Source organism: Narcine bancroftii, chromosome 2 (genome assembly GCF_036971445.1).
Source record: "Narcine bancroftii isolate sNarBan1 chromosome 2, sNarBan1.hap1, whole genome shotgun sequence".
NCBI classification, from domain to species: domain Eukaryota; kingdom Metazoa; phylum Chordata; class Chondrichthyes; order Torpediniformes; family Narcinidae; genus Narcine; species Narcine bancroftii.
In genome coordinates, this window is record NC_091470.1 from 89,285,514 (window position 1) to 89,310,370 (window position 24,857).

The following is a 24,857-nucleotide window of genomic DNA, read 5'->3' on the forward strand; positions in this document are numbered from 1 at the left end:
ACTCATCCATACTCACCAAGATGTTAAATATGAACTAATTCCATCTCTAACCCTTTTCGATTTGTGTACTTATCCGGCACAGTTGGTGTAGCGGTTAGCACAACGCCTTTACAGCGCCAGGGTTCGAATCCTGCCCTGTAAGGAGTTTGTACGTTCTCCCCGTGTCTGCGTGGGTTTTTCCCAGGGGCTCTGGTTTCCTCTCACCATTCGAAACATACCGGGGTTTGTAGGTTGATTGGGTGTAATTGGGTGGCACAGGCTCGTGGGATGAAATGGCCCCTATTACAGTGCCTGTATGTCTACATTTTAAAAAAAATGTATAAACATATTTCTTGGGGATTCTGTTCAAATCTTCCCTCTCACTGGAAACCTGACCATTCCCTTTTCTGTGCCCCTCATGATTTAATAAACCTCTGAGGTCAACCCCAGACTCCCCCATTCCAGTGAAAAAAATCCTAGCCGATCCAGTCTCCCAAGCCCTCCAGTTTCAGTAACATTCTCGTGAACCCCTCCTGTCTCCTCTCAAGCTCATTTTACTTCTCTGCCCTCTGTGCTTACACCAAGGAATAGGAATGATGTTGAATTGCAAAAGGTTGCTCTCATTTACTGCTGTTGGACACCAATTTTAAAAAAAATTAAAATAATAGTGGAATGCTATTACAGCGTCAGCCACCCGGGTTCAAATACTGTGCTCTCTGTAAGCAGTTTGTACATTCTCCCCGTGTCTGAGTGAGTTTCCTCGAAGGGGGTTCCAATTTCCTCCAACCGTTCAAAACGTACCAGGGTTGTAGGTCAATTGGGTGTAATTGGGCAGCAGGGGCTTGTGGGCCGAAAGGGACTGTTACTGTGCTGTATGTCTATGGCTCCTTATCATAGTTCACCATTGTGTGTTATCACCAGGTAGTATAAACCTGAGAACATTGATTAATCACCACACCAAGCATGAGAGGTTTCACCCATCACCTGCGAGCCACCACGACCCATGCACAGCCTGTCATCCCTGCTGCAGTGGCCTGGAGCAACTTGAGCAGCAAAAGCTGGAGTAGTACTGGTTGGAGCACAGGTTGGCCTGCAAGATCAGATCACAGTTTGCCAGCTCTGTCAGATCCACACACTGCGAGGCAAGGGCTGCTTCTGCATCTGAAAGAACATCATGTGAAAAACACTTCAAATGTCCCCGATAAACATCTATGGGTGCATAGACAGCAGCGCTGGGGTGAGATGACTGCATGGAATGGCGCCACACACTTGTTGAAGGGAGTCGGTCATGCAGCATGGATTCTGGCCCTTTGGCCCATCAAGCACCCTTTACATTGATCCAAAAGTCTCCAACTGAGGCCTTGCCAACATCTTACACAACTGCAACATGACCTCACAACAACTATACTTAATAGTATGTTGAGGCCAACGTGTCAGTCTTTTTGACCACTACCTACCTGTGATGCCAAGTTCAAGGTGTTTCTAGATTCTCCTGCTCTACATCACTGCCCAGGTCTCCACCATTCACCATGTAGACCCTACCCACAAATGACCTTGTACTTCTGTGTTAAATTCCATCAACCATTCCTCTTTGGCCAACTGTCCACAATACTTTAGTGTCATCACAAATTTTCTAATCATACATGTACACTTTCACCTAAATCAGTGATATAAATGACAAACAGCAATGGGTCCAGCATTGAAGCCTGAGAGACACACAAGTAGACTCCAGTGTGTTTTAAACCATGAAGCCTATTTTCTATCCATTCTACTATCTCATCTTGGATCCCATGCAATCTGACCTTCCCAAGCAGCCAATGGTCTAGAACCTTACTGAATCCATTGTTAAAATGCATGTATACTTCTATAACAAGTTGACAAGTTTCACTGCGACAAGTGGTGTGGCCTCCGGAATTGGTGCTGGGATCATTGTTGTTTGTTGTCTATGTTAATGATCTGGATGATGATGTGGTTAAGTTTACAGATGATACAAAGATTGGAAGCATTATGGACAAGGAAAGCTTTCAAAGCTTGCAGAGGGATCTGCAAAGTGGCAGATGGAATTTAATGCAGACAAGGTGAGATGTAATCTCTGCACTTTCAGTCTTACTGATATCTTTCCGTAGTTAGGAGACCAAAACTGCACACATTTCCTCAGATTTGGCCTCCTCAATTATTTTTAAGCTTTACCACAGCATCCCATCTCCTATACTTTATATTTGATTTATGAAAGCCAAGATACCAACAGCTCTCTTTACAACCCTGTCCACCGGAGACACCACTTATTAGGGAATTTGTATCTGTATTCCCAGATCCCAACATTCTACCACACTCCTCGGTTCCCTACCATTTATCCTGTATATACTCCCCTTTGTCCTTTCCTGCTCACGGTGTCGAAGGCTTTGGTGAGGTCAACAAAGGTGATGTAGAGTCCTTTGTTTTGTTCTCTGCACTTTTCTTGGAGCTGTCTGAGGGCAAAGACCATGTCAGTGGTTCCTCTGTTTGCGCGAAAGCCGCACTGTGATTCTGGGAGAATATTCTCAGCGACACTAGGTATTATTCTATTTAGTAGAATCCTAGCGAAGATTTTGCCTGCAATGGAGAGCAACGTGATTCCCCTGTAGTTTGAGCAGTCTGATTTCTCGCCTTTGTTTTTGTACAGGGTGATGATGGTGGCATCACGAAGATCCTGAGGCAGTTTACCTTGGTCCCAACAAAGCTTGAAAAACTCATGCAGTTTGGCATGCAGAGTTTTGCCGCCAGCCTTCCAGACTTCTGGGGGGATTCCATCCATACCTGCTGCTTTGCCACTTTTCAGTTGTTCGATTGCCTTATATGTCTCATCCAGGGTGGGAACCTCATCCAGCCCTAACCACTGACATGGTCTTTGCCCTCAGACAGCTCCAAGAAAAGTGCAGAGAACAAAACAAAGGACTCTACATCACCTTTGTTGACCTCACCAAAGCCTTCGACACCGTGAGCAGGAAAGGGCTTTGGCAAATACTAGAGCGCATCGGATGTCCCCCAAAGTTCCTCAACATGATTATCCAACTGCACGAAAACCAACAAGGTCGGGTCAGATACAGCAATGAGCTCTCTGAACCCTTCTCCATTAACAATGGCGTGAAGCAAGGCTGTGTTCTCGCACCAACCCTCTTTTCAATCTTCTTCAGCATGATGCTGAACCAAGCCATGAAAGACCCCAACAATGAAGACGCTGTTTACATCCGGTACCGCACGGATGGCAGTCTCTTCAATCTGAGGCGCCTGCAAGCTCACACCAAGACACAAGAGAAACTTGTCCGTGAACTACTCTTTGCAGATGATGCCGCTTTAGTTGCCCATTCAGAGCCAGCTCTTCAGCGCTTGACGTCCTGCTTTGCGGAAACTGCCAAAATGTTTGGCCTGGAAGTCAGCCTGAAGAAAACTGAGGTCCTCCATCAGCCAGCTCCCCACCATGACTACCAGCCCCCCCACATCTCCATCGGGCACACAAAACTCAAAACGGTCAACCAGTTTACCTATCTCGGCTGCACCATTTCATCAGATGCAAGGATCGACAATGAGATAGACAACAGACTCGCCAAGGCAAATAGCGCCTTTGGAAGACTACACAAAAGAGTCTGGAAAAACAACCAACTGAAAAACCTCACAAAGATAAGCGTATACAGAGCCGTTGTCATACCCACACTCCTGTTCGGCTCCGAATCATGGGTCCTCTACCGGCACCACCTACGGCTCCTAGAACGCTTCCACCAGCGTTGTCTCCGCTCCATCCTCAACATCCATTGGAGCGCTCACACCCCTAACGTCGAGGTACTCGAGATGGCAGAGGTCGACAGCATCGAGTCCACGCTGCTGAAGATCCAGCTGCGCTGGATGGGTCACGTCTCCAGAATGGAGGACCATCGCCTTCCCAAGATCGTATTATATGGCGAGCTCTCCACTGGCCACCGTGACAGAGGTGCACCAAAGAAAAGGTACAAGGACTGCCTAAAGAAATCTCTTGGTGCCTGCCACATTGACCACCGCCAGTGGGCTGATAACGCCTCAAACCGTGCATCTTGGCGCCTCACAGTTTGGCGGGCAGCAGCCTCCTTTGAAGAAGACCGCAGAGCCCACCTCACTGACAAAAGGCAAAGGAGGAAAAACCCAACACCCAACCCCAACCAACCAATTTTCCCTTGCAACCGCTGCAATCGTGTCTGCCTGTCCCGCATCGGACTGGTCAGCCACAAACGAGCCTGCAGCTGACGTGGACTTTTTACCCCCTCCATAAATCTTCGTCCGCGAAGCCAAGCCAAAGGAAAGGACTCCCCTTTGTTTCCTGCAGCTGTCTGCTCTCTACTGATTTGCTCCTCTAATTCTCACTGACTATTGGGTGGTCTATAATACAACCCCTTTAGTGTGGTCGTACCTTTCCCATTCCTCAGCTCCACCTGTAATGCCTCAGTAGACATGCCTTCTGTTCTGCCCTCTTCCTTTTGGGACCTTCTACATAGGGTGGCACAATTAGCGAAGTGGTTAGCACAGCGCTGTTACAACAGCTATCGGGACTGGGGTTCAAATTCCGCAACGTCCGTAAGGAGTGTGCACATCCTCCCTGAGTCCGCATGGGTTTCCCTCCAGGTGCTCCAATTTCCTTCAAAACGTATGGGGGTTGTCAGTCATTTGGTTATAATTGGGTAGCACAGGCTCTTGGGCTGCAAGGGCCTGTTACTGCGCTGTACATATGTCTAGATTATGCCAGAAGAAACATTCCTAAAACATATTTGACAAATTCCAACCCATCTAAACCTTTCACACCATGACTTTCCCAATCAATATTTGAAAGTTAAAATCCCCTACCACAACAACCTTATTTGAACTACAGCTGGCAGCATTCTCCTGGTAAATTTGTTCCCTTAATTCCCATTTATTATGTGGGGGCCTGTATGCTCCCAATGAGTTGTTCGTGCCTTTCTTTTACCTCCATTCCACCCATGTAACCTCACCTGTAATGTCACCTCTTGCCATTGTCCTGACATCTCCTTAACCAATAACACGACAGCCCCATTTTTGTCCCTTCTGAAACCTTGTATCCTGGAATGCTGAGCTGCCAGTCTTGCCCCTTCCCTAACTAGGTTTTCATCATGGCTACCATTGTCCCAGTCACGTATATACCTGTTCTATTTACCTCCGCCTTACCTGACAAGCCTCTCGCAATAAAACAGGCAATTTAAACTAATTAAAGCTCTCCACCCTGCCCACTAACATGTCTCTGTCCTGCATTGGATCCCAACCCCCTTCTCCCCCAACCTCCACCAATCTAGTTTCAATCCACCCATGCAGCACAAGTGAATTGGCCTACATCTGTCTCCCGAATCTTGAGGCTATGTCCACTAGTTCTAGTGTCACCTACCAGTGGAAACAACTATTTTGTTTCTATCATGTCTATCCCTTTCATAATTAGATAAGTTTCAAAAAGATCCCCTCATTTTTCTGAATTCCAGCGAATCTAGTCCAAGGTAATTCAATCTCTTCTAATAGACTAACCCAAAACTGCAGAATCAACCTCTGCACCTTCTCCAAAGCTGATTATCCAAAATCTTCATTATTTGAAATTTTAAAAAATTTTTGGATAAATGAGGATATGCAAAACAAATCAGAGATCCTCATTTATCCAAAATGTTTTCGGAGCCAAACTGACCTCACAAGTTGAAAAAAATTCACCTGACCATGAAATTTGAACGATTGTCGTTGTTTCAGGTAACTCCCTCTCCTCTCTCATTCCACTTCTTCTTTAACTTCCCCTATTGACTTTTCTCTTCAACTCTCCCTGTCTCCCAGCCGCAGGTGGTCGGAAGAATCCTTGACCTGATGTCGTCAAGGAGAGTGGCCTCTCAGGCAGGAGTGGGACTTCAGGCTCAGTGATGTTCCCTCCCTCCATGGCACAGCAGATCTCCTCGACACCAACTCCAAACCTTCCCCTCTGCCTACTACCGCACTCGCACACCCAAGTGAGTGGTAGGCCTAGGAGAGGATTCAGAGTTGGGACTCGGGCTTCAGGAGCTCCAGTAACCGGGGAGACAGGAGCACAATGACTCACCGGTGAGTGTTCACCGGCCAAGAAAACCTCCCCAGGGAGCAATGACAGGGACGTGTTGGGGATTGACTGCGGTTGGGAGGTGGCAGTGGCCAGAATATTTTTGGTGAGCATTAAACATTTTAATGCTTGAAAAGCCTTCCCTTGTTGGTTGTTGAGGTTTAAACATTGATACAAGTAATTTGCTGTTGCTACTGGGCTGTTTTTAAAAAATGACCAATTCTCCAAAAACATTTATCTAAAATGGGCCCGGTCCTGACCATTTTGGATAATTGGAGTTGTACTTTCTCAAGTAAGTAAGTAAGTAGAGATTTGACACCTCCCTTAACCGGCGACTTGATGTCACGTGTCGAAGGGCAGAGTGGGGGCAGCATGGGGTAAGACCTGTTGCCAAAGTTGGACGGTGTTGGAGACTATCACATTCTGATCTCACTCACATGTGACGGTCAGCTCAGCCCTGGCACTGACGGAGTGTGAGCCCCTGTGAGCATTGCAGGTGTAAGTCCCAGAATCTCCCAACTGCACCTTGTGCAAAGTCAAGGTCCCATCCAGGGTAATGGAGGTGTGCTCTGTATCTGACGGAAGTGGTATTCCATTCCTGCATCAAAGGACAACAAAGGAGAGATTGAGTCATCTGGGACTGTATCTTCTGCAATTTAGAAGAATCAGAGGGAATATATACACTTGTGAAAAGCATAGATAAGATAGAAGTAGGTGAGTTGTTTCCATTAGCGGGGGAGACCAGAACTAGGAGACATAGCCTCAAAAATTCAAGGTAGTAGATTTATGACGAAGGTGAGGAGGAACTGCTTTTCCCAGAAGGTGGGAGTCTAAGGAATTCACTGCCCATTGAAGCAGTGGAGGCGATCTCAGTAAATATATTTAAGACAAGGTTGGATAGATTTTTACAGGGTAGGGGAATTGAGGAATAAGGGGAATAGGCAGGTAGACAGATACGAGCCTATCATCAGATCAGCCATGAATGGTGGAGCAAGCTCGATGAGCCGAGTGGCTTATTCCTGCTCCTATTTCTTATGCTCTAAAGCTGCTCAGCAGCGTTGTTTTAAAACCTGGCTGCATCAATTCTTCAGGAAAGGGAAGAATAAACCTCACACACAGATGATCCCCATTAAATATTTGACTCCCAAGTGTTCAGGTGCAAGGCTGAAATTCATTTTAATTAATTTGCAAGATATGAAATCGTGCTGTCTGACCCAAACTGCCCCTTTGAGAAGGTGGGGCTGAGAGTCCTTGAAGGGAACTCCAGGAGTTAGACAAGGAAGCACGATGGATATGGAGGGCAACCAGCAAAGGCCGGGGTTCCCGGCAAGTAACTGCAGCACATGCAGAATCCACAAGCATGCTGAAGAAACTCAACAAGAAGTAAATGGCAGTCAACGTTTCGGGCCTGACACCCCACCCACCCCCCCCCCCTCCCAGGGTCGGACACTGCTTCCACAGGACTGGGCACCACTGCCCTGGGGATGGGATCTTGCTCTGTAACCCTTCCACCCACACGGTTTACCTTGTCCAGTGCACTTGTGCCCGTGGGTCAGACACTGCACACAGAAGCTCAACTCGTTCTCCCAAGGCCACGTGCTTGTCTTGTGGAGGGTCTGTGATCTTCAACGCTCCTGCCCAAGGCAAAATCTACATGAGTTATTCAATCCCATATTTTGCTCCCCCACTTCGGGTGGGTCAGGAATTGGGGGTGCAGTGCTATTGTTAGTTGCCAGAGCTCACCAAAAATGGCAACAAGGAGGTCTCACGAGACCTAGAGCAAACGGTAGGACAAGGGGTACCTAGAACAATGAGCTACCAGAGCAGTCCTATAGAAACCCCATGAGGTGCCGAAGCTGTGCTCCAGTGAGTTCTGGCAGCACTGCACCCCTGTGAGATACAAACATGGGTCAAGGGTGAAAGGAGAAATGCTTAGGGGGAACTTCTTCACATGGAGAGTGGTGGGAGTGTGGAATAAGCTGCCAGCTGAAGTGGTGAATGTGGATTCAATTTTAACATTTGAACAATTTGGACAGGTACATGGATGGGAGGGGTATGGGCTGGACACATGTCAGTGGGACTAGGCACAAAAATGGTTTGGCACAGACTAGAAGGGGCCTGTTTCTGTGCTGTAATGTTCTATGGTTCTGTCGCTGAATTCCTCAGGGGGCCAGGGGAGAGGGGGAGCTGCCGGCCAGAGAAGGAAGCAGAGCAGCAGATGTCCTCCTTACCTCAGAGGTGGGATACCAGAAACATGCTGTGGATGAATGCCCCAGCCTCCCCTCCCACCTGAACCTATGTAGTGAAGGAGCACCCTCAGTAGGTCAGTTTCCATCAGCAAGGCCCTGTGCGGGGCAGTGCTGCAATTCACACCAATCATGAACTGGAACATGACCGATCCATCCCTACCTCAACACTCTCCAGCCCTGTTTCCCTGGGACAGGAGCAAAGACAAACTCCAGGGCCTTAAATTCAATCAATAAGATGATATTATAAAAAGGAATCATATTCCTTATACCTTATTTTTCCCCATTCACATATCACCTTAAGTAATCCCTGTCTAACCACCTGGGGTATATTGCATCTGGCCCCAGAGATTTATCTTGTGGGATGGTGGTTAGTGGTTAGTGCCTTTACAGTGCTAGCGATTGGGACTGGAGTTTGTACGTTCTCCCTGTTTCTGTGGGTTTTCCCCGGGGACTCTGGTTTCTTCCCACCATTCGAAACGTACCGATGCATGTTCCGATGCATCAAGATTTGTGCTAGGGTCTCAACATCCACTGGACCGCGGCACCACAGCTGAGTTTGCAAAAATCCAAGTGGGAAATAAGTGATAAAGAGGACTCAGGGAGAAAGAAAGGTCAGAGAGCGGCAAAAGAGCACATTCAGGGAAAAGGCAACAATACCGTTGAGGGCAACGCAGTTGATGTAGCAGGTGGCACAACGTCTTTACAGCGCCAGCGATCGGGGTTCAAATCCCATGCTGTCTGTAAGGTATCTGTATGTTCTCCCTGTGACTGCGTGGGCTTTCCCCAGGGGGCTCTGGTTTCCTTCCACCGTTCAAAAACGTAAATTAATTGGGCAGCACAGACTTGTGGGTTGAAATGGCCTGTTACAGTGGTGTATGTCTAAATTTTAAAACATCTGATGGGCAGGCAAGAGGTGATGCTGAGGGAGTTGGGCATCACCATGCTCATATGCACACAGTGCACACTCCCAGCGCGCACACGAACACTGCCAATGAGCACAGACATTCCCAGCACACACTGACACTCCCAGCAAGCCCAGATATCCCCAGCAACCACAGACACACTGCGCGTACAGACAGTACCTTGGACCTTCAGCTCAATATGGTGGAAGTACAGATCATGTTCATTTGATACATGACAGGTGTAAAGGCCTGAATCTTGAGGCTGAACCTTGCTGATCATGAGTGATCCATCCAAATGCGTGCTGTGCCTGGTGGAACAGAAATCCAATAAGTATGAAGCAACAATGATGACCCATCGCTGCGGCAACCAGCCCATAGAGCCAACCATGGCCTCTCACTCCCAGAGAGGACGTGTTGATCTAAAATACCTCTTTACCTGGTAACCTGAGGGCATCTGTGTTGGACTGGAATTTCCACGTGGTGCAGGATTCCTGTGTGGGGCCTGGAATTCCCACGTGGTGCAGGATTCCTGTGTGGGGCTGGAATTCCCACGTGGTGCAGGATTCCTGTGTGGGCCTGGAATTCCCACGTGGTGCAGGATTCCTGTGTGGGACTGGAATTCCCACGTGGTGCAGGATTCCTGTGTGGGGCTGGAATTCCCACGTGGTGCAGGATTCCTGTGTGGGGCTGGAATTCCCACGTGGTGCAGGATTCTTGTGTGGGCCTGGAATTCCCACGTGGTGCAGGATTCCTATGTGGGGCTGGAATTCCCACGTGGTGCAGGATTCCTGTGTGGGGCTGAAATTCCCACGTGGTGCAGGATTCCTGTGTGGGCCTGGAATTCCCACGTGGTGCAGGATTCCTGTGTGGGACTGGAATTCCCACGTGGTGCAGGATTCCTGTGTGGGGCTGGAATTCCCACGTGGTGCAGGATTCCTGTGTGGGGCTGGAATTCCCACGTGGTGCAGGATTCTTGTGTGGGCCTGGAATTCCCACGTGGTGCAGGATTCCTGTGTGGGGCTGGAATTCCCACGTGGTGCAGGATTCCTGTGTGGGGCTGAAATTCCCACGTGGTGCAGGATTCCTGTGTGGGCCTGGAATTCCCACGTGGTGCAGGATTCCTGTGTGGGGCTGGAATTCCCACGTGGTGCAGGATTCCTGTGTGGGACTGGAATTCCCACATGGTGCAGGATTCCTGTGTGGGGCTGAAATTCCCACGTGGTGCAGGATTCCTGTGTGGGGCTGGAATTCCCACGTGGTGCAGGATTCCTGTGTGGGGCTGGAATTCCCACGTGGTGCAGGATTCTTGTGTGAGCCTGGAATTCCCACGTGGTGCAGGATTCCTGTGTGGGGCTGGAATTCCCACGTGGTGCAGGATTCCTGTGTGGGCCTGGAATTCCCACGTGGTGCAGGATTCCTGTGTGGGGCTGGAATTCCCACGTGGTGCAGGATTCCTGTGTGGGACTGGAATTCCCACGTGGTGCAGGATTCCTGTGTGGGACTGGAATTCTCCTGCAAATGTTTCTTTAGCTAAATTTGGCTTAACAAGAAATTGCTGTTCTCCAAGACCCAGGTTCCATCCAGACCTGGGTCCTACCTTTGTAGAGCTTGCATGTTCTCCCAGTGACCCATAAGATAAGGAGCAGAATAGACCATTTGATCCATTGAATCTGATCTGCCATTCCACCACGAGCTGATCCATTCTCCCTCACAGCCCCACTCACCTCCCTTCTCCCAATAACCTTTGATACATGTGGGATTTCAATCAGGCATTCCAGCTTCCTCCGTTCAGCCCAAAGTCAAGTGGGTGGGGGTTCAAAATTGGGCTTGAGACCGAAAATAGCAAAGGTGACCAGGGATTGCACGGACAGCAGCTCCAAGGGTTGGTCAAATGGTCTTCATCACGAGGATATTTGAGCTGCAATGTGAAGCACACTCCTGGAGGTGGATGAACTCAGTCACCTGAGCGAGGACACTGGCCGCCCATTCTTGTGCCATTCCACATGGAGGTGGGGCAAGGCCTCCACCCTGCACGGTAACCGAACCATCTCCCCTGGGTTCGCCTGGATGGATGGTGCACTGCCTCGTTCTGCCTGCCACCTGCCAGGGCGAGAAGAGAACATGGGCAGTCAGACAGAAGGGGAAGGCCGGCTCCGTGGCGGAAAAGGCAGATGCAAATCCATGCCGAATGGCTGGAACAAAGATGACAATGGGATGAGGAAGGATCGGCTGAGAGCGCATGTGACATGAGGGGACAGGAGAGGAACGGAGCAAGGTTCTCATCAACAGTACGCTCCAGTTAACAGCAAGGACAGCGAGGGTGGAGAGAGTTGGCCTTGGGTAACGGGCGAAATAGAGAAGGCGGAAAGGTCAGCACAACGCTAGTCCAACCCCAGTGACCCGGGTTGGAATCTGGCGCTGACTGTAAGATGTTTGAACATCCTCCCTGTGTTCATGTGCATTTCCTCCAGATTCCTCCCACCCTTCCAAATGTTCGGGGGGTGGATGGCAGGCCAATTGGGTGTAATTGGGCAGCATGGACTCATGGGCCAGAATGGCCTGTCACCGTGTTGTACGTCAAAAAAAATCTCGTACAAACAAGTGGCCAAGAGTAATGGGAAAGTGGAACTTTTGCGGACTGAGCAATAATGATGAAAGTAAACTAGCCCCATCTTTATAAATATAGTGCAGAAAATAGTGGCTAAATGGAACATGGATCCTCCAAAAGGCAAGGCCAAATTAACAAGGGTGATTTTGGAATAATGGGGGTAGATTGATACAGAGAACCAGGGACTTTGCTCGTTGGGAGTTTAGAAAGATGTGGGGGGAGGGAGATGTACAATCAGGAAAGGAACAGGTAAGATAGAAGCCGGGGTGGGGTGGGGGGGTGTTGTTTCCACTGGTAAGCAAGGCTATTTCAAGATTCAGGAATAGATTTAAGACAGACGAGGAGGAACTACTTCTCCCAGAGAGCACTAAATCTGTGGAATTCCCTGACCGTGGCAGCGGGAGAGGCTGCCTCGGTAAATGTATTTAAGAGACAGAGTTTGGAATAGCGGGAGAATTAAGGGTCAGCTGAGGTCCAGGGCCAGATCAGCCACGACATCATTGAATGGTGAAGTAAGCTCGAAGGCCGACAGCAGACTTCGGCTTCCACTACTGATGCCTTCAAACGACAGCAGAAGCCGTTCCAACAGAGCGGTGAATGGGCGGCAATGTTCACTAGGGCAGGTAGTGGGACTGGGGTGGGAAGGTTCGCCAGTATCTACAAGGCAGACCCTCTGGGTGGGTGAGGGATCCTGGTGGTGGGGGTTGTTAGAGAGGGAAACCTGCCTTGGGGTTGGTGAGTGAGGGTCCGTACGGAGGGTCTGAGGGAAGGGGGGATGGGTCGGGTCGATGCGGAGAGGTTATTGGGATGGGATTTGTGGGTGGCACCTGTGAGGGGTCTCAGCTGAAGGCGCGATAAACGTCCGCTGGCACCGTTGCAGACATTCCTCCTCTGACCGAAAGTTGTTCCGGTTACCATGGCAACCCCCGTACCAGAAACGATTGCAGGAACCAGCTTCTGGGACAAAGTACCAGCGCACGGACCAATCCATACACGGGCCGCTGGCACTCAAGAGCACACAGTGGGAGGGATAGGCTGTAAATCATCCAGAAGACACCGGCATTAATACTACCCAAACCCCCTGGGACCAACAGCAAGCACCTGTGTCCAATACCCAAATCCCTGGGACAAACACCCGAACCCCTCAGCTGGCTTTGAGGTTTCCACCCATTGTCTTGTCATTTGTTGTACCTCAACAGGTTAGGTGCTACACGAATCGATGCTGGAAAATAGACCATTCTGACCTGTTGTGTGGGATCTGACAGCACAGAGACAGGGAGCATGTAGGCCAGTCAATTTCAGTGCCCCAACTGAATTGAAGGTCTGGATCCACTTACGGTGGGGCAGGGAAGGACTGAAACCCACTTACGGTGGGGTGGGGAAGGTCTGAGATCCACTCACAGTGGGGAGGGGAAGGTCTGAGACTCATGGTGGGGCGGGGAAGGACTGGATCCACTTACGGTGGGGCGGGGAAGGTTTGAGACCTACTTACAGTGGGACGGGGAAAGTCTGAGATCCACTTACGGTGGGACGGGGAAGGTCTGAGACTCACTTACTGTGAGGAGCGGGAAGGTCTGAGATCCACTTACTGTGAGGAGGGGAAGGTCTGAGATCCACTTACAGTGGGGTGGGGACGGTCTGAGACCCACTTACGGTGGGGTGGTGCAGCCCTGCACCCTTCACCATGCGGACCCAGTGCTGAGGAAGACTCGTCCTGGCAGCAGCCGTACTTGGATGTCTGACACGACTCTGAGGGGAAGTCCCGGTCTGCAACTCTCGATTCCTACAGGAACAAGGAGTTGTGGGCAAAAACGTTCTGCACCCAACCTTCCTGCAGGGGAGTGGGTGCCCACTGAATCCCTCTGCCCCCTCACACCTCAACTTCCCCTGTCCCCTCCCCTCACACCACCCCATCCTCTCCCTCACACCTCAACACCCCCTCTACTCTCCCCTCACACCTCACTTTTGCATCCCCCTTCCCTCTAATCTCTTTGCCCACTACCTTCAAACCTTAACACCCCTTCCCCTCCCACCTCTTCATCCTTGTGACAGAGTATTTAGAGGTGGTTTGGGAGGAATTGTTAGATTAGCTTGCACACACACACATTTTAAAACACAGAATATTTGCAAGGCTTTTGCAGAATGCTTTTTGCAGGAGGCAATAAAGTATCAACAGCAGCTTGCCTGGGAACATGTGATCTTTGCAGGCAGAGGGGAACTGTTTTGCTCTCAGAGAGGGAGGAGACAGAAATCTTTCCAGAAGGACAAAGCTGGCAAACTTTGGAAGGCTGTCTGGTTGAAGATGAAGACTGACGGTCTGAAAGGTGACTTGAAAGAAAGAGGATCATCTGGAGAACCCTGAAGGAGGCAAGTTTCGACAGCAAGACTGATTGAGAAGGAATCAATTACAGATGTCCTGGAAAAGGTATCTATCTCTGAAAACCAGCAAGAACCCTCCTGAGTGGTAACCATTTGCCTGTTAAGCACCAAAGACTGGTGAACTTTGTTAATGCCTACTTCTGTGCACGGTACAAGAATTGCCTGCAACCAGTGAGATTGGACTGTGATCCAAAGAACTTTTCTAATCTTAACAATACATCACACACACCTGCGCTTAGTGTTAGAGAGGGAATTGAGTAGTTAGGTAGGTTAGTTAAGTAATAAGTTAGAGTTTAATTCTGTTTTCTTGTTCAATTATAATTAAAAACTACTTTTGTTTAAGTCACCCTGTGTTGTGGTGAATATCCATTGCTGCTGGTTCCCAAAGAGTTTCAGCTGTGTGGGGGATTATGGGTAGGGAAGACATTGCTCTGCCACGTTTTGAGCCGCAGAGAGTGGCCCCGTACATTCAGGTCAGGCAGGAGAGTGCAGCACTCTGCCGATTATCCTTCTCCATGAAGGATTGGATTTGGCATCTTGGAGCTGGCCACGGCACATTCAGAAAGGTACATCTTCCGTCGTCAGGGCGAACAACCTCCGCCTTTACAAATGGGTGTTTTCCCTGCTTGAAAGCGCCTATCGTAAAGCTAATTCTCGCCAAGGTCTGGACAAAACAGAGATGTGTGGCAGGGATTGTCTGTGATTCACACACTTTGTGAAGCACATTTATTTGTACATATGTGTAAATATAATCGTCGTCAAGTTCGTCTGTTAAAATAAAACGTTTCTTTGGTTCGACAAGAATATGGCTGAATATGTGACTATACTTAAAAGGCTATTAGATTAATGGCAGATGATCCCTATGGTACCTAGCCCCCGTCTATCACACCCCCACCTGCCCACCCCTATCTAACTCCCAACCATCACTATCTTAGGAGCACTTTTAGCAAATTTCATTTGAAAAGTATAACTTTTAAAATAATAGTTTCGAGAAATAAAAGAAACTGAAAATAATATTAAAAAGTCAATTAAAAACCAATTCCGGAGAGAAAATGAAGCCAAGGGGGAGGCTTCGAATATATATTTTTTGCATTTAGCTTTTTAAAATCTAGACTCCTCGATAATCAGGTTATCCATTGAAAGGGTACAAGATCTTTTGGTGTTAAGGCTTGATGAGAGTTTCAGCTCGAAACATCGGCAATTCTTTTTCTCCTACTGATGCTTGTCCCGCTGAGTAGAGTGGACTGCAATATAGATTACAGCAACTGCAGTTTCCTGTGTGACTAGATCCCTGGCTGTTCACAAGAGTTGCAATAAATCTCTGCAAACCACTACTTGTTTGGCATATGGTTAAAAAGTGACTTTTACAGGACTCCTTCCAAACTCTAGGACCTTGTTCACGTTTCCTTGACTAACTGGGCTGTTACCCTTGGAACTAAGCCACGTCCCATTTACTAGCACTCACTTGAAATTCATTGGGGTCCTTTTTCCACTGCTCACTCTAAACTCTCTCATTTCATTGGAAAGTGTATTATATCATCTTTAAAGCATGTTGGTCTGTAACTGAAAAGGGTAATTTACTATAATCTGAAGAATTACCACTTCACCATTCTATTGTGAATGGTTGTGACTGTCATGTGACAGCACTGCCAATCAAGGTTTGGCCCCACCTCACCTATTAGTGCACACCTTGCCATTGGCCAATTTAAATTCCTTTGTAATTGATTTAACCTTGGCAGGACTGAGCCATTGGCTGGACTCCCCAGCCCACCTGCACTTGGTCGGGACTTAGCTGATCCTCTGGTGTGAGGGGATTCAGGAAGTGCCAAACCAAACTGCAGCAAAGGCACAAAATTAAACTGCATCAACTTTAACAGATCGGCTAATGGCTCCCATTCCAACATGGTCCATGTCAGCTGGGATAGAAGGGATGACAGGTTTTTTTTCTTTATGTCCATGCGGGAACTTCTTGTGAAGAAAGCATTAATGTTCCTTTATCATGTTTCTTTGAGCGAGTGTTAGCCTACACTGGAACTCCCAAGTCCCAACTCTGAGCCCTCCCCTCAGCCTACCTCACACCATAGTCCGGTGTGCATGTGTTGTAGTAGGCCGAGGAGAGGTTTGGATTTGGAGTCGAGAGCTCAGGTGAGTGGTAGGCAGAGGAGGGAATTCAGATCCAGGGCTGAGGAGGGTGTGCGCTGAAGGATGAGCTTGAGCATGGGCTTTGACATCTTCCTGCTTCTCTCCCACCGGGTGCTCAGTATCGAGAGTCACCTTTCCACTGAAGGTAAGAGAGGATGCCCGTTCAACACCTTTAACTTTGGCCGCTCTGCTCCAGCCCGGGGAATGCTGCTCGCTGCTTCCATTCAGCAAATGCTGGCCTTTGAAGTAGGCAGAGGGTTTTTTTAAGGTGTAGATTACTTTCCAATATCTCAATAGATCAAACACAATGTTGGATAGGGTTATTTTAGAATTCTTCAGCAGCAAGGACAGGTAGGGAAGGCAAAGTGGATGGCCTGGCAGCAGCAAGGGATGGTTGCAGGATGGGGTGAAGGGTTGGAGTAAGTTAGCTTTAATGGGGGGGGGGGTGAAATTTTCAGGGCTTGTCATAGGTGCTATTTTCTCTAGATATGCTTACACCTCCCCGTCCTTCCCTCCCTCCCCTCCCCTCACACCTCAATGTCCCCTCCCCATCTCTCACGCCCCTCCCTCCCCTCACACTTCCCTGTCCCTCCTATCCCTCCATCCCCACAAACCCCCATGTCCTCTCCCCCCCTCTCCCCATCCCCTTCTTCCACCCCCCTCCCCACCTCCCTGTCTCCTCTTTCTCCTGCCCCCCTCCCCATTTCTGCAGAGATGTCCCAGGGCTGGGGAAATGGATCTCCTCCCACCACATGCCTGAGTGGAACCATGTGGTTGTGGGGCATAATATGGGTGGAGGCAGAGTGAGAGAGGATGGGAGGAGAAAGAATATCGAATTGGAGTGAGAGTGGTTAGAGAGGGTGGAACTGTGGGTGATGTGTGGTGGAATGGAGTGGATCCAGGTGGTGGGTAGAGAATGGTTAGCAGATGGGTAGATTGTGGAATCAGAGCAGACAAGAGGGAGTGGAACCTGAAATGGGAATTCCCAGGACATTACCTCAGGTTCCTGGAGCCTGGTGAAGTACTGGGGCCTTTGACAACAGGGGAACTGGGTATAGGTGGAGGGTTTACTGAGAGGGAGTTGAATCTGAGGTTTCAGGGTGGTGAACACTGTACGATGTGGGGGTCACATATCTGCATACACATGAATGACCACCTGTGGGGGCAGGGTGGCCAATTGCCCATGTCCAGGGTGAGGTGCATGTTTGCTAATACTTACGGAGGGCTCCTCACTTCCAGCAGAGAGATTTTCAATTAGCTGCCTGGTACACCCAGCCTGGTCAAACCCTCTCGCAGAGGTCACTCCATCCGGGCAACACCCATACCTGACCACAAGAGAGCCACATTACATTATTTTGGCACTTGTGCGTACTGACAGTAGCCAAGCTCCCTCATCCCTGGGTACAAGGGATGTTTGACAACAGCAGCACTGGTGGGTGACAGGACCAGTGATATCTGACGTTGTCGGTAAGGCTCTTACTGGGGCAGGTCTTTCATTAAATTGAATTGTTTACTGTCATGTGTGCCTGGATGCTTTGTTTGGTGTGCCATCCATCCTCGTCACCCGCAGAATTTGGCCTCACCAAGCACCATCATGGGTCCGCACAATTGACCATGATAATGGTAGCATTTAAATTTCACACTTCAGGGGTAAGTCACAGGGGGGAAGACAGGGAGCTGTCAGGTGTTGTTGACCTGCTCTTGTAACAGGGGATGAGTGGGCAGCCAGCGGCCTTGGGCTGCTGCATAACCATCCAGGCAGCACACAAAAGTATCAGCGAGACAATCTGGGCTCAGCGTCTCCTGACCAGACTGGCTTCTCAACAACGATCTGGAGACAGAGAATTCCGAGAGGACAGGGAAAGGAATCCAGTGCAATTTCAAAATATTAAAATAATTCATTGCCTGTACTGGAGGGCGTGAGGGAGTCCTCCTTTGAGAAGGAGGACGGTGTGAAACAGGAAAGTCTGCAGACTCTGCGACCTGCTTTGTGTGTTTACTACAATCACAGCACCTGCATCCTTGCGTGTTTCACTCCATTCAACTGCTCCAGTGCCAAATCTCTTTGAGGGTGGCCTACCCTGAAGAAGTTCTCCTCCTCTCACTGAAGGGAGAGCCTCTCTCTCTGCTCCCCACCTGCCGTCTCTGCTGCTCTAAAGCTCTATGTCAGGACCTGCCGAGTTTCTCCAGCACTTTTGCCTATTTACACTCATTGAGGCTGTAATAATTGTGATCATGGTTGCAATGCAACTAGCAATGCCTTACTATTTGATTGGACTTGGCTGCCACCAGGGGGTTGACACACAGAGCAGGAGAGAGACAGTATGTTGCAAATCTGTAATGGAGACTTGCAGCCTCATGACCTGCCTCATGTGCTGTTTACAATAACTTTAAAGTAAAGAGCCTTTTCCTTCATCCATGTGTTGTCTAAGAACTCACACACATGAATACAAGATTAAATGTGGTAGAAGTGGGATGAAGGAAATTAGAAGGAAATGCTTTAAAAGGTTAAATCTAAAGTCAGCAACTGATCAGTGAAGAGAAGCTAACACCGTGAAAAATGGAAGGATTACATCCACCAGCAAAACTTCAGCAGGTAATGTGGCTGAAAATTGGAACAGATTTAAACAGCCTTTTGGATTGTATTTAGCGGCAGTCGGATCTGATGAGAAAAGTGATAGAATGAAAGCGTCGGTTTTCTTACATGTTGTGGGTGATGAAACCCTGGAGGTGTATAATAACCTCACATTTACCGCTGAAGAAGACAAAATGAAATTGGAAAAAATAATGGAACCGTTTGAGGCATACTGCATACCTAAACATAGCGTGATGTTTGAAAGACAAAAATCTTTCACATGTACCGAAAACGGAAGAAAGTATTGATCAGTATGTGACTGAACTGAGAAAGAAAAGCAAAACATGTGAATTTGGTGGACTGACCGACTCGCTGATAAAAGTCAGACTTGTGTGTGGTATTCCAGCTAATAGTCCAAGGGAAAGACTACTAAGAGAGCAAAATCTAGACCTGGAAAAGGCCTACTGTAGGGCTACAGAAATTGTAAAAATACAAGCAAAAGAGCTGTTTTGTGAAACTAGCTGTAACATGGACGCAGTGAGCACGAACAGACATCAACCATTTAACAAAGAGTGCGCCAAAGTGGAAAGAGAGGCATGGCCAGTGAACAAAAATGGAAGAGACAATCGAAAGCCGTGTTGTCAATGCGGTACACAACACCTACAAAAAAGTGTCTAGCATATGGTAAAATATGCTATATGTACAACAAAAGCAACCATTATGCCCATTGCTGTAGGAACCAAGTGCAACAAAGCAAGGTTCATGAAGTATACCGCACAATGCCGCCAGCACAACTCCTTATGGGACGTAGGCTAAGATCAAACCTACCCATTGAGGAGAACCTCCTAAAATCAAAAGAGGGGGAGAAAGTGAGGAAATTCAAAGAACAACAGAAAGAAAAGCAAAAGTATTACTTTGACATCGGTACAAAAAATCTCCTGGAAGTCTACACTGGGATGAAGTAAGGCTAAATGACAAAACTTATAGACTCAGAAGGGAACTGTCCTTAGTGAAGTCCAACTAAGATCATACACCATTCAGACAGATGAAGGTGCTGTTTTGCAAATAAATCACCAAGACCTTCAAATGGTATCAGCCACAGTAGATGGAAAGACGGATACTGTTGAACAACCTGAATACAAATCTGAGAAGACAACATCTGAGGCAACAACTCAGATTCAGGAGATTGTCAAGACACCTGAATCCTCCTAAGAGGCTCATTGAGCAAATTTAAAGCCTCCTGTTTTAGAATGAGGTAGTGCTATCTTATTCACTCTTCAAGTTTTAGTGTATGTAAATGTGAACACACAAAACAAGTTTAAAAAATGTTAACAATGAAAATGTAAGTTCCTGGTGTTAAAGTTAAAATTGTAGTTATACAAAGAAAACATGTTAGTTAAAAGTAAGCTATTTTTGTTTTAAGAAAGGGAGATGTAATGATAGTGATCATGTTTGCATGGCCACTAGCAAGGCCTTACTGTTTGATTAGACTTGGCTGCCAGCAGGAGGCTGACACACAGTCTGTAATGGAGACTTGCAACCTCATGTGCTGTTTACAACAACTTTAAAGTAAAGAACCTTTTCCTTTATCCAGGTGTCATCTAAGAACTCACACACACGAATACAAGATGAAACAGTGGCAACAGGCTCAATTACACCCATGTGACCAATTAACCTACAACCACCCTCCGTTCTTTGAAAGGTGGGAAGAAACCCGGAGGAAACCCATGCAGACACTGGTAGAGAACATAAAAACTTCTCATAGGCAGTAGTGGATTCGAACCAGAGTCCTTGGTGCTGCAACAGTATTGTGTTGTTACGTGTTGCTGAGGTTTTTAAAATCATGAGGGGCATAGAATAACAGTGGCTCCGTTTTCCCCTACTTTAATGACACCTTTTAGATAGATAGATAGAACGGAGGGATGGGAGTCATGTCCAGAGGGCCTGTTCCTGTGCTGTGTTGCTCTGCGCCCAAGGGGACAAAATGGTATACCACCACAGTCCAGTGGATCCAGCCACTGCTGACAAGGAAGCGAATACTGCTCCCTTTGAGTCTGTCAGTGGACAATAACTGATGATGGTCAACTTCAGGTAATGAGATGGCGTGCTTGTTTGGAACATATTTTGAAGTTTTCATTGGGACATTTTTTAAATGCCGTGGCCCACGGTCGGGGATGGGGGCAGGACCGGGAGTTGTTGGATGTCGATTACCTGCTCTTGTAGCAGGGGATGAGCGGGCAGCCAGCACCCCCTGGGCCCCGGGCTGCTGTGTAACCATCCGGGCAGCACCCGAAAACGTCAGCATGACAATCTGGGCTCAGCATCTCCCGGATAGACTTGCTCCTCGACAACAGTCTGGAGTCAGAGGATTCCGATTCCGAGAGGTCATGGTAAAACTTCGAGAGGTCTGACCAGTGCGGCGTTGACGGAACAGGCAGGAGATTTGTCTCGGCTCGATCCGGGAGGAAATCGGGGGAGAATAGTTCTGAAATTTAAATAGAAGGAGTGGTCCTCAATTGTTTGGATATGACATCAGTTACAGGAAGGCTTACGTTTCCCTCTGCAAGTTTTATAAATGTGTTTGAACTCATCTCGAGATGACCTAATTCCCCTCCTGCATCCAGCAGGGCAATCTCTGCCTCTCGGATGATCATGGACGAGCTCTCGCTTACATTGGCAAACTGTAAAGATGCTAGAAAACTAGGGCCACATATAAGATGCTGGTGGAACTCTGTAGCATCCATGGAAGAAGGCAACAAATTGATCTGAGACATTGATTGCCTGTCACCTTCCATGGATGCTGCCTGACCCGCTGTTCCCCTGCATTTTTTTTGCTGCTCTTGCTTACGTCATGGAGGAACCTCTCCACTCTACCTCGAATTCTACATTTAACCGGGATGAAGGGTCAAGGGTTGAGATCTCATACATCCAACAATGCTCCAGCCCAGATAAAGCCATGTGACTGGGTTTCAGCCAAGTCACCCAGTGCGGCTACGGGTTTGCCCCAGGACACATTTCGCCTTGGCTCAGGCAAGGTGTAGGTTGGTGTGTCATGTAATGTGCACAGGTGCAAAGGACATACCTGCAGATACAAAGGAGCTGAGGTAGACCAGTGAATGGGACGGGCAGGTTGGGGGCAGATAAAGGTTAATGGTTACTATTCTAAAAGGGGAGGGTGATCAACCAGAGGTCATGCTATATATTGGTATCAATGAATTAGCAGGGAGTGGGATAGAGGTCCAGCAAAGAAAGTTTAGGGATTTAGGAAAGAGGTTGAAGACCAGGACTTCCAAGGTGATAATCCCTGGATTATTTCCAGTGCCATGAGCTAGGGAAGAAGTGCACACAGACAAATGTGTGGCTGAGGAGATGGGGCAGGGGGCAGGGTTTCAAGTTCTTGGATCATTAGAACCTTTTCTGGAGAAGGGGATGACCTGTACAAGTGGTTAGCGCACAAGTGGAGACAGCTGGTAGGGGGTTTGTGTGGCAGGGCAGGCAGAGAGGGCAAAATTGCAGCAATTGCAATGCAACAGGGACACAGAGAAAAAAAAATAACATACAGGGCTAGAAGTTTTTATTTAAATGAGCGCAGCATAAGGAATAAAGTGGATGGCCTTGCAATCCAGCTACACTGGCAAGTAGGATGTTGTGGCCATCATGGAGTCATGGCTAATGGATGGATCTCATTGGCAGCTGAATGACCCAGGTTTCAGAGTATCGAAAGGATAAACAAGTAAGCGGGGGGGGGGGGGGGTGACATGGCTCCATTGGGAAGGAATAATATTAGAGGTGACATAGGATCAGAAGATATAGAATCATTGTGGGTTGAGTTATGGAATGACAAGGGTAAAAATACACTGTTGACTGTTACGTACAGAGTTCCAAACAGTAGCCAGGATGTGGACAACAAATTACAACAGGAAATAGAAAAGGCGTGTCAGAAGGGCAATGTTATGGTAGTCATGGGGGATTTTAACAGATTGGGACTAGATCGTGAGAGATGAATTTGTAGAAAGCCTACAAGATAGCTTTTTAGAGCAGCTTGTTAACGAGACTCAAGGGATCAGCTGTACTGGACTGGGCATTGTGCAATGCACCCAAGGAGATTAGAGAGCTGAGAGTAATGGAGCCATTAGGGGCAGTGATTGAGTTCAATATGCGATTCAACAAAGAGGACCTAAAGTCAAATATGTCAGTATTTTATTGGAGTAAAGGGAATTTTGATGGCATAAGAGAGGAAGTGGCCAAAGTCGATTGGAAGAGGGCACTAGGAGGGAAGATGGCAGAGCAGCACTGGATGGAATTTCTGCAAGGAATGGGGCAGGTGCAGGATAAATACAAACCAAAAATGAGGAAATATTTGAATGGAATAATGTCACCACTGAAACTGACAAGGGAAGTCCAAGTCAACATAAAATCAAAATACATGGAAGCAAAAAGTAGTGGAAAGATAGAGGACTGGGAAGTTTCTAGAAACTTGCAGAAGGCAACTAAAAAGAACTCATAAGAAAGAAAAAAGTGAGTTTTGAAAGTAGGCTAGTAAACAATATCAAAGAGGATGCAAAAAGCTTCTTTAAATACCTGAAGAGTAAAAGAGAGGTCAGAGCAGATATAGGACAACTCCAAAATATAGGACAACTCCCCATAATGACACTGGAAAAATAATGATGGAAGACAAGGAGATGGCAGAGGAACTAAATGAGTATTTTGCATCTGTCTTCACTGTGGAAGGCACTAGCAGTGTGCCAGATGTCGAAGGGTATCAGGGCAGGGCAGGGAAGTGAGTGCAGTTACTATTTCAAGCGAGAAGGTGCTCAGAAAGCTGAATTGGCTAAGGATGGATAAATCTCCCAGACCAAATGGATTGCACCCTTGGGTCCTGAATAAGGTAGCGGTAGGGATTGTGGAGGCATTGGTAATGAGCTTTCATTAATCAGTAGATTCTGGCATGGTCCCAGAGGACTGGAAATTCGCAAGTGTCTCCCCATTATTCAAGAAGGGAAGGAGGCAGCAAGAAGGGAGTTATAGACAGGTTAGCCTGACATCAGTGGTGGGGTCGATTGTCCAGGATGAGATTATGGAGTACTTGGAGGCACATGACAAGATAGGCCAAGACCAGCATGGTTTCCTTACGGGAGAATCTTGCTTGACAAACCTTTTGAAATTCTTTGAAGTGACAAGCAGGCTGGATAAGGGAGATGCAGTGGATGATGTGTATTTGGATTTTCAGAAGGAATTTGACAAGGTGCCGCACATGAGGCTACTGAACAAGGTACGAGTCCAAGATGCAACAGGAAGCATACTAGCATAGGTAGAGCATTGGCTAATTGGCAGGAAACAGAAAATTGGAATACAGGGATTCTATTCTGATTGGCTCCCATTTACGAGTGGTGTTCCACAGGAGATGGTGTTGGGGCTGCTTCTTTTTATGCTGTATATTAATGATGTGGAGTGTTGAATGAATGGCTTTGTGGCCAAGTTTAAAGATGATATGAAGGTATGTGGAGGAGAAGGTAGTGTATAGGAACAGGGAAGCTCCAGAAGGACATAGATTAGGAGAACGGGCAGAGAAGTGGCAAATGAAATATAATATCAGAAAGTGTAGGGTCATTTGCTTTGTTAGAAGAAATAAATGGGCAGACTATTTTCTAAAAGGGGATAAAATTGAAAATACCCAGATGTAAATGGACCTGGGGGTCTTTGTACAGGCCAACCTGAAGATAAACTTGCATGTTGAGCTGGTGGTGAAGAAGAAAAATGCAATGCTGGCGTCATTTCAAGAGAAGCAAGAGCAGGGATGTGATGTTGAGGCTTTATTAGGCACTGGTTAGACCTCATTTGTAGTATTGTGAGCAGTTTTGGGCTCCTCGTTCAAGAAAGGATGTGCTGATATTGGAGCAGGTTCAGAGGAGGTTCACAAAGATGATTTTGGGAATGA

The 24,857-nt window shown here is 47.7% G+C and overlaps 1 protein-coding gene across 3 annotated transcripts in view; it reads right to left on the reverse strand.

Moving 5' to 3' along the window:
- Positions 1–24,857, reverse strand: part of LOC138753883 (papilin-like) — a 104,256-nt gene that overhangs the window by 3,226 nt on the left and 76,173 nt on the right. For 2 of the 3 annotated variants that reach the window (XM_069917418.1, XM_069917419.1), the window contains 9 exons: positions 21,131–21,404; positions 17,564–17,669; positions 13,477–13,606; positions 12,651–12,858; positions 11,178–11,315; positions 9,396–9,523; positions 7,590–7,698; positions 6,502–6,662; positions 964–1,140 (listed from right to left, as the gene is read on the reverse strand). In XM_069917418.1, coding sequence (XP_069773519.1) covers positions 995–1,140; positions 6,502–6,662; positions 7,590–7,698; positions 9,396–9,523; positions 11,178–11,315; positions 12,651–12,858; positions 13,477–13,606; positions 17,564–17,669; positions 21,131–21,404 — 1,400 coding nt within the window. In that variant the 3' untranslated portion in view covers positions 964–994. The remainder of the gene's footprint in view (positions 1–963; positions 1,141–6,501; positions 6,663–7,589; positions 7,699–9,395; positions 9,524–11,177; positions 11,316–12,650; positions 12,859–13,476; positions 13,607–17,563; positions 17,670–21,130; positions 21,405–24,857) is intronic. The other variant, XM_069917420.1, reaches the window with a different exon arrangement.